This window comes from Xiphias gladius, chromosome 23, assembly GCF_016859285.1.
Source record: "Xiphias gladius isolate SHS-SW01 ecotype Sanya breed wild chromosome 23, ASM1685928v1, whole genome shotgun sequence".
In the NCBI taxonomy this organism is placed as follows: domain Eukaryota; kingdom Metazoa; phylum Chordata; class Actinopteri; order Istiophoriformes; family Xiphiidae; genus Xiphias; species Xiphias gladius.
In genome coordinates, this window is record NC_053422.1 from 7,240,570 (window position 1) to 7,255,591 (window position 15,022).

Sequence of the window (15,022 nt, forward strand, 5' to 3'; positions counted from 1 at the left end):
CCTTTCACATTAGCATCTGAAGCAGACGCGGTGTCACAAAGCAGAGTCAAATCCAGCTCCAGAAAATAATTTCAGTGTTTATAAGTATAAATATCCATAAATATACAGCAAGCTGCAAGTGCTGATGACACATTTGCTGGTGTTTTCAATGGTGGGATTTACGGGATTTTCAGTGTGCTTTGACGGCACCGTGAGGAGCTCAAAATAAAAGTCACTTGCTTCTCATTAGCTTTTTTTCCCCCTCACTGTTCATTGTGATCATTTTTCAGCTTTTTATGACTTTATTTTTAATTGTTCTTCCCTCTGCATATTTTGAAATAAATCAGCAAAAGCAGCTCCCATCCTGTCTAGGAAAAAAAACAAAACAAAACAAAAAAAACATTTTAAATTGGTTTTGGAGAGCCTAAGAAGTGGTGACAACAACTTGAAGAGCAAACTTCAAGAGTTTCAAAGAATGTTCAGTATCTGGTTACAGCAGAGACAAACACACGAGCCAAAGCAGGAAGTGGAGCTGATCTTGATACCAGGATATTTTGGGAACTTCTTAACATGTGCACATCCAAGTCTAGTGCTGCAACAATCAGGCGATTAATCGACGGATAGAAAATGAATAGACAACTGTTTTCATTAACAATTAATCAATTATTGAGCAATAATGCCAAACTATTGTTTGGTTGCAGTTTTTCCAATGTGAAGTTTTTCTGCTTTTCTCTATTTCATAGCACTGTAAAATGAATATCTTTGGGTTTTGAACTGTTAGCTGGACCAAACGGGACTCTGGGAACATATGATCTAAAGCCATAGTTTGGTTTTCAAAGATTGTGTTGAATATATAAACTTGCCAAAATATATTTTATTAGCACATCCACAACTAGTAATTATTTACATTACTGATTCACCTGCAGATTTCAGTATTCGCCATAAATCCATTAATGTATTACTCTGTAAAATGTCAGAAAACAGTGAGTATACTCATTACGACTTACTTAAACCAGCAATGACTGATCTTTTTGGCCACTTGGGGGCTGCGGAAATGAGCTGTGAATGCAAACATTGACATATCATCATCAGCAAACAGTTGTTTATTTACTCATCCAGCAGTTACGGAGTAACATGATCGTTCATTTGTGTTCGTGTCCACCTGATGAATCTACGTCCAATATCCACTTTGTTTTAGCTCTGGTTTTTGTCTCTACCATTTCCTAAGGGAAATATCTAGCTCTTTAGCTGCTAAATGCTCCACTGTGTTCATCAGCTGGTCTCGAACGGTGTCTGTCTGCTGTTTGCTGCTGAGCAGGTAGTGCACAGTGGCTTTTTAGAGCTTTTTCCTCTGAAACAGCTGCCCGTTGAACAGTTATGTTGTGGTCCGGACGGACAAACAATGAGCTAAGAACTCACTATAAAGCTCCATAGAGCCGAGAGGGGCTGCAGATTCAAGTGATGATTCTCTGTAGGTTCATCACTACAAACAACACCTATCACATTCTCCCACTGTTTTTACTTTGTCATTTGACATATTGAGCACATAAAAATATCAATTACAGCCCAATGTGACGTCTTCAAATGTCTTGTTTTGTACATCCAACCAAGACAAAAAAAAAAAGCAGAAAATCCAGCGACTTACAGTTACTTACAGATTGTTAAAAATTGTTGCAGGCCAATTTTTGTGTAGATTGACTAATCATTTCAGCTTTGCTTGAATTCAGTATGTCAGATAACATCAAGTGTTATCACCGCGATCCAAACAAAACTGTATCCCTCTTTGGTTGGTTTCACGGTTGGATTTGGTGTGACGCTGCTTTGTGAACGCCCTCCTGTTTTACAGACAGACAGCGATCCGGCATTCTGAGGAGTGTTGCTGGTTCACTTCACACTGTTTAAAAACAAAGCGTGTTCACACAACATGCACACTGCACTCAGAAGGGGTACAAACAGAGTGCAGTCAGCTGTGTGAAAGCGGATTTGGCCCCTGAAGCTTTTTGAAATGTCAGTTTTAAACAGACAGTCGTGGGTGTGTCTCCTCTCATTTCTTGAAGTGAAGGTGTGTTTTCGCGTGTTTGTGTGTGAGGCCTTTGTGTCGCTGATCCTCAGGAGGTAGAAGTCAGAATCAGGCGATCTCCATCTCCCGCTCCCTGCCAACGCTCTTCGTTGTCAGCCTAGCTGTGCCTGAAAAACAGGGTTGTTTGTTCATTTAGATTACGTTTTTATCGGCTGCAATGGTCCGAGTCTCAGTGCAGTCAGAGATACAGTGATATCAGTGAAATATTTGCACTGGCACTATTTAACAAACTGCAACTACTGAAAAAGGTCCAGTTGTTTTGTATTTATTGTTTCCTGAAAACACTTGAAAATAATTTTTTTGCTATATTGAGTACTGCGAGTTAAAATCCAGCGATTTTCCGGGGTATTCTGGCCAAATGCACTACTTTTTTCTTGGGGGAAAAAAATAGTTTAAGTCTAGGTTTTAATTGGCGTGTCTGCATAGTTTGAAGACTATGTATCAGAATAGCTACATCTGAGCTTAATATGCAGTTTTTACAGTGACACCACTGAATCACCTTTTTAACTAACCGGCCTCTTCCAACTAAAAAAGTGTCTTAGAATCCAGCTGTGTGCCGTAATATTTTTTGGAGTATGAATGAATGAGGCGCTGGGCAAAATCTGTCAACGAAAACCATAAAGGCAGTTCAGCAAGTGGATTCATCAGACCTCCAGACAGCAATTAGAGTTGTAATGGTTAAACGATTAGTCAATTGAAAGTAAAGGAATCAGGAGCTCATTTGTTCAGCTCTTAATTGTTTTGGGCATTTTTCCAGCAAAAATACCAGAAATCTGCCGCTTCCCATTTTTCTCTGTTGTATGTCAGTTAACTGAATATCTTTGGTATTTGGACTGGCGGTCGGACAAGATAAGAAATTTGACAAAATCAACTTAGATGTTGGAAAACTGGGATGTGTTTTAGTCTTTTTAGATCAACGGATGAATTGGTTAATTAAGACAATATTCAGCAGTTTGACAAATACTTAAAATAATCATAAGCTGCAGCCCTAAACGCAAAGGATTTAATGAACTTGGCTATTTTTAAGTCCCATAAAAGTGTGCAGGATGTTACATATTGACTCTAAGAAGGTTAGATAATAATTTAAAACCACTGGACAATGACATTTTCACTATTAATTTTTTATGATTAATCTTTTTTTCCCCCATAAAAACCCAGAAAATGAAGACGACTCACAAGTTTCCAGGCTCCAAGGTGACATTTACAAATGTCTTTTTTCTGACCCTAACCCTAAACCCAAAAATAATCAGTTTACAAAGATATAAAACAGAAAAAATAAAAAATCCTAACATTTGAGATGTTAGAAATACAAGGTGTTTGGTACTTACAGTGTTCAGACATTATAATAATTAATGACAACAATTTCCTGTCGACAAAATTCTGTCAATCAAGTAATGATTGTTTCAACACAATTTGGAAAAAATTAATCTCAGCCAAAAGCTTGCTTTGAGATGTCATTCATGGCAGGATATCTGCTTGTAAATCTAAAATGAACATATGCCGCAAATCCAGCAGAGCACCAGTGAACTATGAGCCTCACCTCAGGTTCGGGGTTGCCAAAAATGACCATTGTCTTTTTTCCTGTTGTAAAACAGCAGGAAATCAACGTTTAGGACATGGGGAGACAGTCAGCAAGGCAGTTTTCAAAGTTTTCTTTCAGCTGCTCTTCTAAAGTGACTGAAAGACGGCAGCTCTGTTTCTGAGGGATGGTTTGTCTGGGCATGGCAATGAAACACAATGGTAAATGCACAGAAAGCTGTTAACCGTAATGGCGATGCTTATCGTGGCAAGTTGACATCGCTGAAAACATTCAGCGAACAATCATCATGAGGCACTAGAATTGCCGCCTCACGGCTGCATGCCTCTGCCGAGCCGGTCAAGGTCCAGTCAAGGTGCAGTTTGATGTTGAGTTTTTTCAATTCATCCTGAGAGGAACATGAATGTCTGAACCAAATTTCATGGCAATGCATCTGATCATTGTTGAGATATTCCAGTCTGGTTCTGTCCCAATACCCGTTGCTTACTTTGTGCTATTTGTAAGGTTTATCAGCGCTCTCTGGGACACAACTGGTAAGCTGCTTTGTTAGACTCATTTAATTTCCACATCGAACAAATAATTAGGATTAATCACGCTGATCTGTCCATGTATATTTTATGAATTAAGTCTGGAAAAGTAGGGAACAATATTTATTATGAATTCATAATTTATATCAATGTGATCGTTAACTAAAAATAAATCTCTGCGAACAATGAAGTTTGTGTCCATTTAGACAAAAAGAAAAAAGGAAGGTATTTGGAGCTGGATGCAGAAGAAAAAACAAGTGTGACAGCGACAGCAAGGTGGAGGAGGGTGCGGGTTGGTCGGCTCAGGCCGGACAACAGTAGCCCCCTCATCCTCCCCCCTTCCCCCCTCTCTGTCTCCCTCACTTTGCCCTCTACCTTTCCTTTATCTCCCTCACCCCCCCCTTTCCCTTACCCTCTACCCTCGTATCCCTAGTCCCCCTCACCTTCTCTCTACCCTCCATCCATTCCCCCTCTTCTTTTCCTGTATCTTCTTCAGCCTCACCCCCTGCCCCCCTACCCACCTATCCCTAACACCCCCCTAAATTCAATCAAATTTCTGCACGTATAAGCCTCTCAGAAGAAAGATATACGGTTTAACTACAACTATGTGACACGGTCTGTTTATCTGTTATCAAATATCGCTTTATTAAGTTATGATTTAAACAAAACTAAAGCCATATTTTGACAGGATGAATGTTACATAATAAAAGCTGTCATTCCATTTCAGCCTGTAGTAAATTAAAGTAGTTGCTCCTGTCATAGACAGGGATGCTCTGCAGGAAAACCACATGACCTTCATCGCTGATGTGCTTATGATTATTTTTAATATTATCATTATTTACCTGTAATTACTTCACTGTAGTTTACAGTGGCATGAAATGGTTCGGGCACCCCTGGTCAAAATTCGTTACTGTGAATAGTTAAGTGAGTAAAATACGAACTGTTATCCAAACACATTCAGTTAAAGATGACACATTCATTTAAATTTTAAGCAAAATTTTTATTTCCGTCATTAACAGCTCCAAAATAACATAAAAATGAAAGGGCCTGAAATAAAGTTTGGGCAGCCTGCATGGTCAGTATTTAGTAACGCTTGTAGCACTTGGCTCGCAGCCAGCCGAGAGTCTTCCAGTACTTGTTTGAGCGCTTTTCGCACATTCTTCCTTGCAAAGGGCTTCTAGCTCTGTGAGATTCTTGGGCCGTCTTGCAGGCACTGTTCCTTTTATGTGGATCCACAGATTTTTGATTGTGTTTAGGTCGGGGGACTGCGATGGTCGCGGCAAAATCTTAAGCTTGTGTCTCTTGAGGTAGTCCATTGTGGATCTTGAGGTATGTTTAGGATCGTAATCCTGTTGTAGAAGCCATCCTCTTTTCATCTTCAGCCTTTTTACAGATCGTGTGATGTTTGCACCCAGAATTTGCTGGTATTTAATTGAATCCATTTTTCCCCTCTACCGGTGAAATGCTGCCTGTGCCACTGGCTGCAACACAAGCCCAAAGCATGATCGATTCACCCCCCAGCTTAACAGTTGGAGAGGTGTTCCTTTCATGAAATTCTGCACCCTTTTTTCTCCAAACCTTTGCTCATCGCGGCCAAAAAGACTCTACCATGAAGTGCATATTTGTGCAGGTGTTGCGGCAGAGTAGACCAGTGCACCACCACCTCCAGCGTCTGCTAAATCTTCCTGAAAGCCTTTCGCAGTCAAATGGGGGTTTTGATTTGCCCTTCTAGCAATCCTACGAGCATTTCCTTTGGAAAGTGTTCTTGGTCTTCCGGACCTCAACTTGACCTCCACCGTTCCTGTTCGCTGCCATTTCTTAATTAAATTTTGAACCGAGGAAACAGCCACCTGAAAACGCTTTGCTATCTTCTTATAGCGTTCTCCTGCTTTGTGGGCATCCATTATTTTAATTTTCAGCGTGCTAAGCAGCTGCTTAGAGCAGTCCATGGCCGCCGATTGTTGGCTTGACCGGCCGCTGCTTTCAGCCGTGTCCGCAGGGGGCCTTTATATGGCTTCCTCTTGTGACTGCACCTCTCCATGCGCTGAGGAGCACGAGGGAGAGAGCACACAGTTAATGCCAAATAAAAATCACTCCGACCGAACACTTAATACAGAGGGAGTCTTGGAAAAACAAGAGACATCTGCAGATAGAATCAGATGAAAGAGCAGGGGAAGTTAACAGATAATTACAATAGTTATAATTACAATTAAAATAAGTTCTCTTTCAAATCGAACATCTCCAGATATGAGTGTGTGTTGTTCTTGTAAGTGCGTTTAAAACTTCATTTTTAAATCAATTGTAGCTTAACCACGCTTGTGATATGCCACTTCAGTGAACTTTAACAACAAATATTACTAAGACCACCATAGAAAATTCAACGAACATTTATTAATCCAGGAATTCACATTATAGACACTACCACTGACTATCCCTGTAACAAATTGCCCACAATTTTGCACACTGGCCATACACACAGTCCAGCCGTATACTAGGTTTCCACCAAGTCTTGTGTGAGTTAGATCAGAGGGGGGGATACCGTTCTGATGACTGTGTGTGTACGGAGGAGTATAGGACTGTATGTATTAATAGGGGTGTATGTCGGCTGCTGTGACGGTAACATGCAGAGAGGACGAGGCGGTTTCCCAGAGCCAGCACACCAGCTGCAGACGGCGACGCTCGTAGCTCTCCTGCTACTGTGGCCAACGTGACGCCGGCACCATAGCTTGGCCAAACTAGCAACTAAGCCGAATGTCCGCCGGCAGGTCACTTAAAAGGTTACCGGACACGCAAATGTGACACAGGTACCTGCTCGCTAACTAACCGCTTGGGATAAGGCCTTCACAAACATTAGCAAATGGGACACAACCCTACTGACCTACTGGCGCTGTGAAACATAGGCAAAACTAATGTTCTACACACCTGTCAGGCAGAAACCCTCTGCATCCGTCCTCATGCCCCTCCACCTTCGGAAGGTCTCTCCACCCTCCAAGCCTCAGCGATGTTAACGCAGCTCTCTGTCCTCGCCTAGCTCCAATCTTAACACACTGACGAGACAGCGGTTCTGATTCTATCAACTGACTCCACACAAGAAAGCAAATTAGCGTATTACCCAGAATGTCTTTAACGTATTATACAGTATAGGTATATTGTAAATTGACTGTAGACTATTTTATGTTTTTAGCTGGGTAAAAGAGGTTTGTCTCAAGAGACTCTGGTTGATTATTGGATAAGTAATAAAGAGCCCACTATCTGTTACCAGTGACAGAAACATATCATGCTTTCACACCTCCAAGTGACCGCCGTTTTGTCTCCCAGGCATTCTGTACAAAGGCAGCGGGGAGAACCAGTTCATCTCCCTCCAGCCCCCCGTGATCTCCACCGTCATGGGGAACGGCCGGCGCAGGAGCATCTCCTGCCCCAGCTGTAACGGGCAGGCCCAAGGCAACAAGCTGTTGGCGCCGGTGGCTCTGGCATGGGGCATCGACGGAAGTCTGTATGTTGGGGATTTCAACTACATCCGCCGCATCTACCCATCTGGCAATGTCACAAGTATCATGGAGCTCAGGTAAGACCAAGGCCTTGTTGTTGGGATTTGGGTTTTTTTGGGGGTTTTTTGGTGCATGTTTTACTTTGTTTGATTTTACTTGTGTCCCACAATCAACTGATACAAATGCTTAAGTATTAGCCAAGAAATCTGTATGAAGTTATGTATAATTTCTATAGCATTAAGATGAAAGGACAAAATGTTATGCAAGAAAGTTAGCATTATAGGGACTTTATGTGTATTCCAGTGTTTTATATATATATATATATTTCTTGTACTTGAAATATTAAACATGACAAAAATAGACCTCATTTAAAGGAAATTGAACTCACTTGTCATTTCTACATTTAGTCCTCAGTGTGGAGAGGGAAACTAAAATGGCGTAGTGGACAGAGTTTCAGTCACACAAATCTTTCCCCTGCCCACAGAAATTTGAAATCTTTTCCCCATCCATCTCCATAATTAGGAAAGACATCCTGTCTTCAGCGTGTAATTGGGATGATTTAGGCCCTCGTGCCAAGTTGGCTACTCTCAGCAATGACTCTGATTCAGCCAGTTGGCTTATTTCAAAGTAACAGGTGTTGATTAAACGTACATTGGGCTATCATCCTACATGAGACACGTAGATGACAAACATATGAAGACTGCCTTGAGAGGATATACTGGAGGTCATGGCGCTGTTGGCGGGCAGCTGTACTTTGAGCGGTGTGTAAGTTTAGTTGTTAAGATTGCGAGGATGAACCGTCACCGTTTCACGGCGACCGGAAAAAACGTTCCAACTTGCTAACGTAGCCACGCAGTGATCAGCCCCTACAGGGCGGTTGTCGCGTGGGAAAGTGTACAGCAGTGTGAATGGTAAGCAGGGTGCTGCTGCAAAGGCCAATGCATGCTCAGCAACACTTTCCAGGATAAATAATGGGTTAAGAAATGGTCTGTGTCTCCGAGCAACTATTTTACTCTGTTTACAAGGAGAGAGACACAAGCAGCTAATATGAAGACTTGTTGTGTTTGCCAAAATAAATTTAGTCTGACATAAAATACACACTACAGAAAATTTACATTTATATTTACATTCATATTAGATGGTGGTGGCACGCAGATATAAACCAATACAGTAGAAAAAGTGCAAGTTTCTTTTCATAATATACTATATATTCATTGGTTTCAGAATATTTGCTTGTTTTGCATTTGAAGTTTGGTCTCTTTCAAACATTTAAAGGCCAAAGCAGTTAGTTTTTTTTTGTACGTATTATTCATGCTTGCTGTGTAAGAGCCCAAATACTCCCTATGGGATTCCCCGAACCTCTTTCAACTGCTGTGAGCGTATGGAATGCATTTAGTGGCCAATGTAACAAGTGGCAGAATCAATTAATCATTGATACGAGTGGTCAAATTGAGAAAAGCAGGGGTAATGCAGGATGGGGCTTTATGGAGATAGAGTACATATGTGCCTCTCTATGGTTTGTAACTCTCGGCCACAGTCCCGCATCTCCACTTTCTGCCAAACGAAAATTGACGTTGCCTGCAACTTTCCCCAGTGGCGGTGTTCATTCTTCATGGGGATATTTTGACTTTGAGTTGTTAGCAGTAGATTGCTTATTCCTCGTGTTTTCAATAAGGAATAACAAGACTTTAAAAAAAACAACAAAATCAAGTCAAACGTTTAAGTCATTATTACGACAAGAAAGCTGCCTGATGGGAAATTACCAGCCTTGAAAAAAGAATAAGTAAAATAACCCTTCATTTACCAATTTCATCTCCTTGATTCTTCTTCCTCTTTTCCTGCTCACTGCACCCTGTCGTAGAAATAAAGACTTTAGACACAGGTAGGTGCATTAACTTAGTGCATGTTTTCTTGTTGCTCTCCATACATCATCATCTTTATCATCCTCTTTATCAATGTATGAGTAACTCTCCCTTTTACATTCACCTTTAGCGCCAGTGATTACCGTCTGTAATTATAACAAACCAATTATAGCTTGATTACGTCTAAACAAGAAGAAGAGTGCTCGGTCTTTCAGAATTGCAACATTGCAATTTGATTATTGACGGAATGGCTACAACAAACGCTGGAACCCTGAAAGAGATTTAAATTAATTATAAATATTTAAAAAAAGGATGACAACGTAAATATATACAGTCAGCATCTATGTAAAAATTATAATGCAGTCCAGTACAACAGTGCCGCAATTAACAGTACCATTGTGAAGTTTATAATTACATTTCCAGTGATGGTGTTTGGCAGATGCTCTTATCCGCAGGGGCTTACACAACTGCTTTGTATTCATGATTAAGACAACGGCATCAGATCAAGTGATGATGCAGATTGGTGGCAATTAGGTTGTCCCAGTGATTACTTTGACCATAAGTGCCAGAGGTGCAACAGAGAGCAAACTGGAATAACTTTATTAAGCTGGCTATCAAGGTAATGTCTCTGGTGTGACAACAAGATATGGAAATGTTCCCGTAATATGAATTTAAACTCAACACCAATTTGCCTGATTTGCCTGCTGAAAGCCACTGCAGTGCCCCACTTCCCCCTTTACTACAGAATCCATTGTCTCCCCCTTCATCTAATTCTAGCTGCAGGTGCAGTATGGTTTTGATCAGTGCCCGTATCAGAGGATTTTCTTGTGAGTTTTGTAAGCTCTATTGACCACCAGAGAAAAGGGGGAAAAAAAAAAAAAAAAGGCCTACCAGTGCAGTTAAGTGCAACATGATATGTCATCAGCTTCCAGAATAAATAGATGAACACAACAGTCCAGATCACTGTCAGTCCATGAGACTTATGTTTACTTTTGGTTTGTTTGTGTGAATCCTAAATGGACCAGAACTGAAAGGCCAAAACAAATCTTCTTTTGTTTGTTTGCTCTTTGGTCCAGACCAAAGGAGAGAAAACTACAGGCGTGAACGTTACCGCACTAACTTAGAAAACGGGGGGCTAAAAATAACATAGTCTCGATGCAAGTTTGAAAAAAACTTTGTGAAGGCAGACATACTCATTCCTTCATACTCAATGTAAGACAACTTGTATGACGTACATCATTTTGCCTGAGTCTGCCTTCCTCTGACGCCAAGGTTGACAGAGGTGTTCAACCGTATCTCTGCAGAGGCACGATTCAAACCGGAGGGATCTTGCCGCAGTAGTCAGCTGATATTCCTCTCTTGGCAGGCAACCATGTCGCAAAATGACTATGAGCGACTACGGGAGGCCACTTGATCTGTTGGTCAGATGGCAGTTGTTTGGTTTTTGTTGAGACTGCCAAGAAGCTGCCAAACACGTTTTTGTTTTTTTTTCTTTTTTGTTTTTTGGCCACAGGCCGACGTGTTCTTTTGTACCTAAGAGGTAAACAAAATATTAGATACAAAACCACATAGTAAAGCCTTAAAACTTACCAATAAAACTTACTATGCCCCTCATTAACATCAGAAGCTTCACAAAGGTATTATTCATTGCAGGACTGTTTTATAAGACTGCATAATGTCATACAGGTGTTTCATTTATTGTGTCCACCCCCAGCAGGTTGACTGTAAAAGAAAGGGTTACTAAAGTACGTCTCGCTGAATTCTTTCGAGGAACTTGATGGCAGTCACCTATTTTGGGCATTTACTTTGACTCATAAAAGCTGTCAAGTTTTATTGCTCCATCTTCATCATTTTACAAAGATGTTTCATTGCCACATTTTTTTTTTTTTTTGCCAACACATTATCCCACTTCCAAAGCCGACCAGTATTGACTGAGGTACCATTAAGCTGAAGTACAACCAGAGAAGCTATGTTTACGACTGCACTGTAAAGCAAGCTATTTTTCATGTTAACTGCCTCTGTTTTGAGCTCTTAAATGACACTCAAGCACCTGTTATGTATCGACTATGCCCTAATACACAAGGTTAATTCAATAGTTTGTCAGTGTTTTGAACTTGTTTAAAAGGGACTGGCACAGAAAATGATCATTTAACTGGCTTTCTTCAAATCTACGCATCAGTCAATCATGTAGTGTGAAAACTTTGGATTTTTTAATCTTAGACCCATTTGCTCCGATTCGAAAGGGGTTAGATTCAGTGTGAGACAGTTAAAAAGAATGCAAATAAGCAGAACCAGATGCAATGTCATTAGCTGTTGCACTTTGTTAACATGAGTCAGTCATTTCTCTAATTTCCAAAGGCTTCTCCCCGTAGGGGAGTAATGACAAATGAAATGATCTGGCACACAAGTTGTCATTTCTGCTTTGTAAACTGGAACCCAACTGCAGTGGTGTTCTGTTAAGTTACGTCTGACTTCCGTCTTTTCAACCTTCCCTGTCTTCTGCTTGTTCATTCTCAAAGGCTCTGCCCCTTTTTCTGCTGCAGTTTTTTAACAGCATTAAAAATAGACATTATTTCCTTCTTCAGTTCATTATCCACAAACATGACAATGATTGAATTGATAATAAGGTTAAATTAAGCTGCAATTGGACTGAAAAGAAAACAAGTTACACTTAAGCAGTGATTTACGGTTTGTGTTTTAGAAAATTACATTCTTAATGACAGCTTAAATACTAGGAAAACAGCCTGATTGAACATTGGCGTTAGCTTACTGTTAACTTTTGAAATGCAATTAAGACAACTTTGTGAGTCTGAAGAAGGTTCTCTAATTCCATTACACTTTAAAATAATGTGTGCAGGACTGGCAATTAGTCTTCAAGTTGACAAATACAACCTGCTATATCCCCTTTAATGTTCTTAGGGTATTTTCTAAAAACCCTTTTTCTCTATCTAAAGAACTTCACAGCATACCGAAAACAATGTTAGCTCTCTGGAGAGATATAATTGAATCTACTCTTGATAATAGGGAAAATCAGGCTAAATTTCGTCAGGGGTCAGTTGGGGTTTACAGTTTCTTTCAGGTATTTTCTAGAGATTATTGCATTAGGGTCACATTTTAGGGGTAAATTAGCACCATTAAAGGACTGTTTGGCTGTCCTGTAATGGCATTTAAAGAAAAGCCCTCAGTGTCTGTAAGGACAATATATAACGGAGTTAATGTCTCGAATGCAGTAACAACCCAGCACACCGGTATTACCTGACAACTCACCCAGTAACTGGCCAGCTGTACGTGTCAGACACAAACTCCCGGAGGATCTACCGACCAAAAGCCTTAACCGGGACCAAGGATCTGCAGTCGAACGCAGAGGTGTTGGCAGGAACCGGTGAACACTGTCTGCCCTTTGATGAGAACCACTGTGGCGACGGAGGCAAAGCTCCGGAGGCCTCTCTCACCGGACCCAAAGGTATTGTTTAAATTTTACGAGGATGTTGCATCCAAATGGAGGGGTTTCTCAGTCGGGAGTAGCAACTGGTAGATTTAGATTTATGTGTGAATTTGGCTCTTCGCCAACTCCGAGCTTACTTTAGTGATTTGATTGATCTTAATGTAATGATTGATGAATGATTTTAATGAACAAATCTTGGCTGTGGTTCATGTTTTTACCTAAAATTGAGCAGGACTGTCTGCTAAGAAAAAAACAGATGCTTTTCTAAATTAAGACCGTGTACTGCTGCCGCCTATCAAGAAGTTTTTTGTTTTTTTTTTAACCTTCAGAAATATGATGTAATTTAATAAAAATATAATGGTGGGTTTTGCATAATTGGAAATTCCTGTAAATATCCTTTAAAATTTACACTTGATTCTTCAAGATTTTTTCTCAAACAGCTGCTGTGGAAGTAAAGTCCAAAGTAACAGCCTGTTGTCCGCATTCAAATAGTACATGGCCATTTGTTCTTGGATAATTCTCACTTTTCCACAAAGTCGTCTGGATGAAAAGGCTAAGATGAATTGTTTTGCGCTAGTTGTTGCCCACTCTGAATGCCAACTGCAATAGCTCAGCTTCAGCTGGGTGATGAAGGCTTGAGTGAAGGCAATCTGAGGAGGCGACTCTAATGATGGAGTGGGCGGAAGCCGAGACCAGGGAAGAAACAGCAGATGGCTCCGTTTTTTTTTTTTTCTCCTCTCAGACATTTGGTGAACTCTGCTCAAATGTGACACTTTTCATCTGTCTGAGAATCTCAGACTGTCAAATATCCAGCTCCCACGGCCTCACCGTGGGCTCCCTCAGCTCGTCAATGTTTTAGCAGAAAGCAATCTTCTGCAGACCTCGCCACAGGTCAAACCAAACCACTCACCTTCCACAGAAGCTTTTAAAGCCCTAATTGAAAGAGAAGTCATGATCTGGAAGTAAAATTGAAGTTAATGCCGTTTCAGAACACCATTTAAACCCTCCCCAAAACTACAGTACAATCTTCTGCTATACATTCTGCACATGTTCCCGAGGGAACCGTCTCTCGGTCTTTAGAACTAAGCCCAAAGTCACAGCATGGTAAAACTAATGTGCAGAAATGAAAAATAGTCTCACTGCATGTAGCTCCACACTAGCTCGGCTGCAACTTTCAACTCTGAGCTGACACTCAATCATTGAGACAATTTAGTCCACAGATGTCACCATGGCAACTGTCTGTCATTCACCCCTTTCATCTAAAATTGGCTGTAGCTTTCATTTCCGCTCCCTAACTCATTCATTTCTCAAATGGCGTGCAGATTGTTGATGATTGCCGCTATCGAAAAATCTTCCCAACGCACCACTCATTGACACCCCCATCTCACAAGGTCCTTCTTTTTTCTTTTTTTTTTTTGAGATTGAGGAGGGTTACAAGACGTGGCAAGTGCATATAAACCCCATGAATACACCCTTTCCCACTTCTGCCTGAGAAATTATTTAATACCAGAAAAGCAGCATGTGAATTATTGATGGCTGTGCTTTTTGCAGTGACCTGAATAATGGGAAGGCAAGCTTGACACATGTATCCATCATGTTCTGTCCACTGAGTCATGCAGGCAGAGATGCCGCATATTCTACCACGTTGTCCTGGTATCACAGTTTTGGTTTTTTTTTCTGTCCCCCCCCCCCCTCCCCTTACGTGATGTCAACAGGCATCGCCATAGACAAGAATGGCCTGATTTATTTTGTTGATGGCACCACGATCCGAAAGGTGGACCAGAACGGCATCATCTCCACTTTCCTCGGTTCCAATGACCTGACATCGGCTCGTCCCCTGACCTGTGACAACAGCATGGACATCAATCAGGTGGCTTTTTACAGACATGTACCAGACAGCTCTTAACCCCGCCTGCGTACTCACACGGAGGATGTCACAGCGCCACCCTGCGCCCCCACCCCTCTGACCCTCTTTCGGTTTGCTCATCCATGACTCATCATTGATATACAATTTTACATAACTGCATATACATAACATATGCAGTATGACTCATATTTTCATGAATGATAATCTTTTAGAGGCAGCTTGTTTTTGAGTGAG

At 41.0% G+C, this 15,022-nt stretch overlaps 1 protein-coding gene across 1 annotated transcript in view; it reads left to right on the forward strand.

Moving 5' to 3' along the window:
• The window catches only part of si:dkey-237h12.3 (teneurin-3), a 145,524-nt gene that overhangs the window by 116,946 nt on the left and 13,556 nt on the right, over positions 1 to 15,022 (forward strand). The window contains exons 23-26 of the mRNA XM_040120290.1: positions 7,442 to 7,691; positions 9,476 to 9,496; positions 12,707 to 12,939; positions 14,637 to 14,791. Coding sequence (XP_039976224.1) covers positions 7,442 to 7,691; positions 9,476 to 9,496; positions 12,707 to 12,939; positions 14,637 to 14,791 — 659 coding nt within the window. The remainder of the gene's footprint in view (positions 1 to 7,441; positions 7,692 to 9,475; positions 9,497 to 12,706; positions 12,940 to 14,636; positions 14,792 to 15,022) is intronic.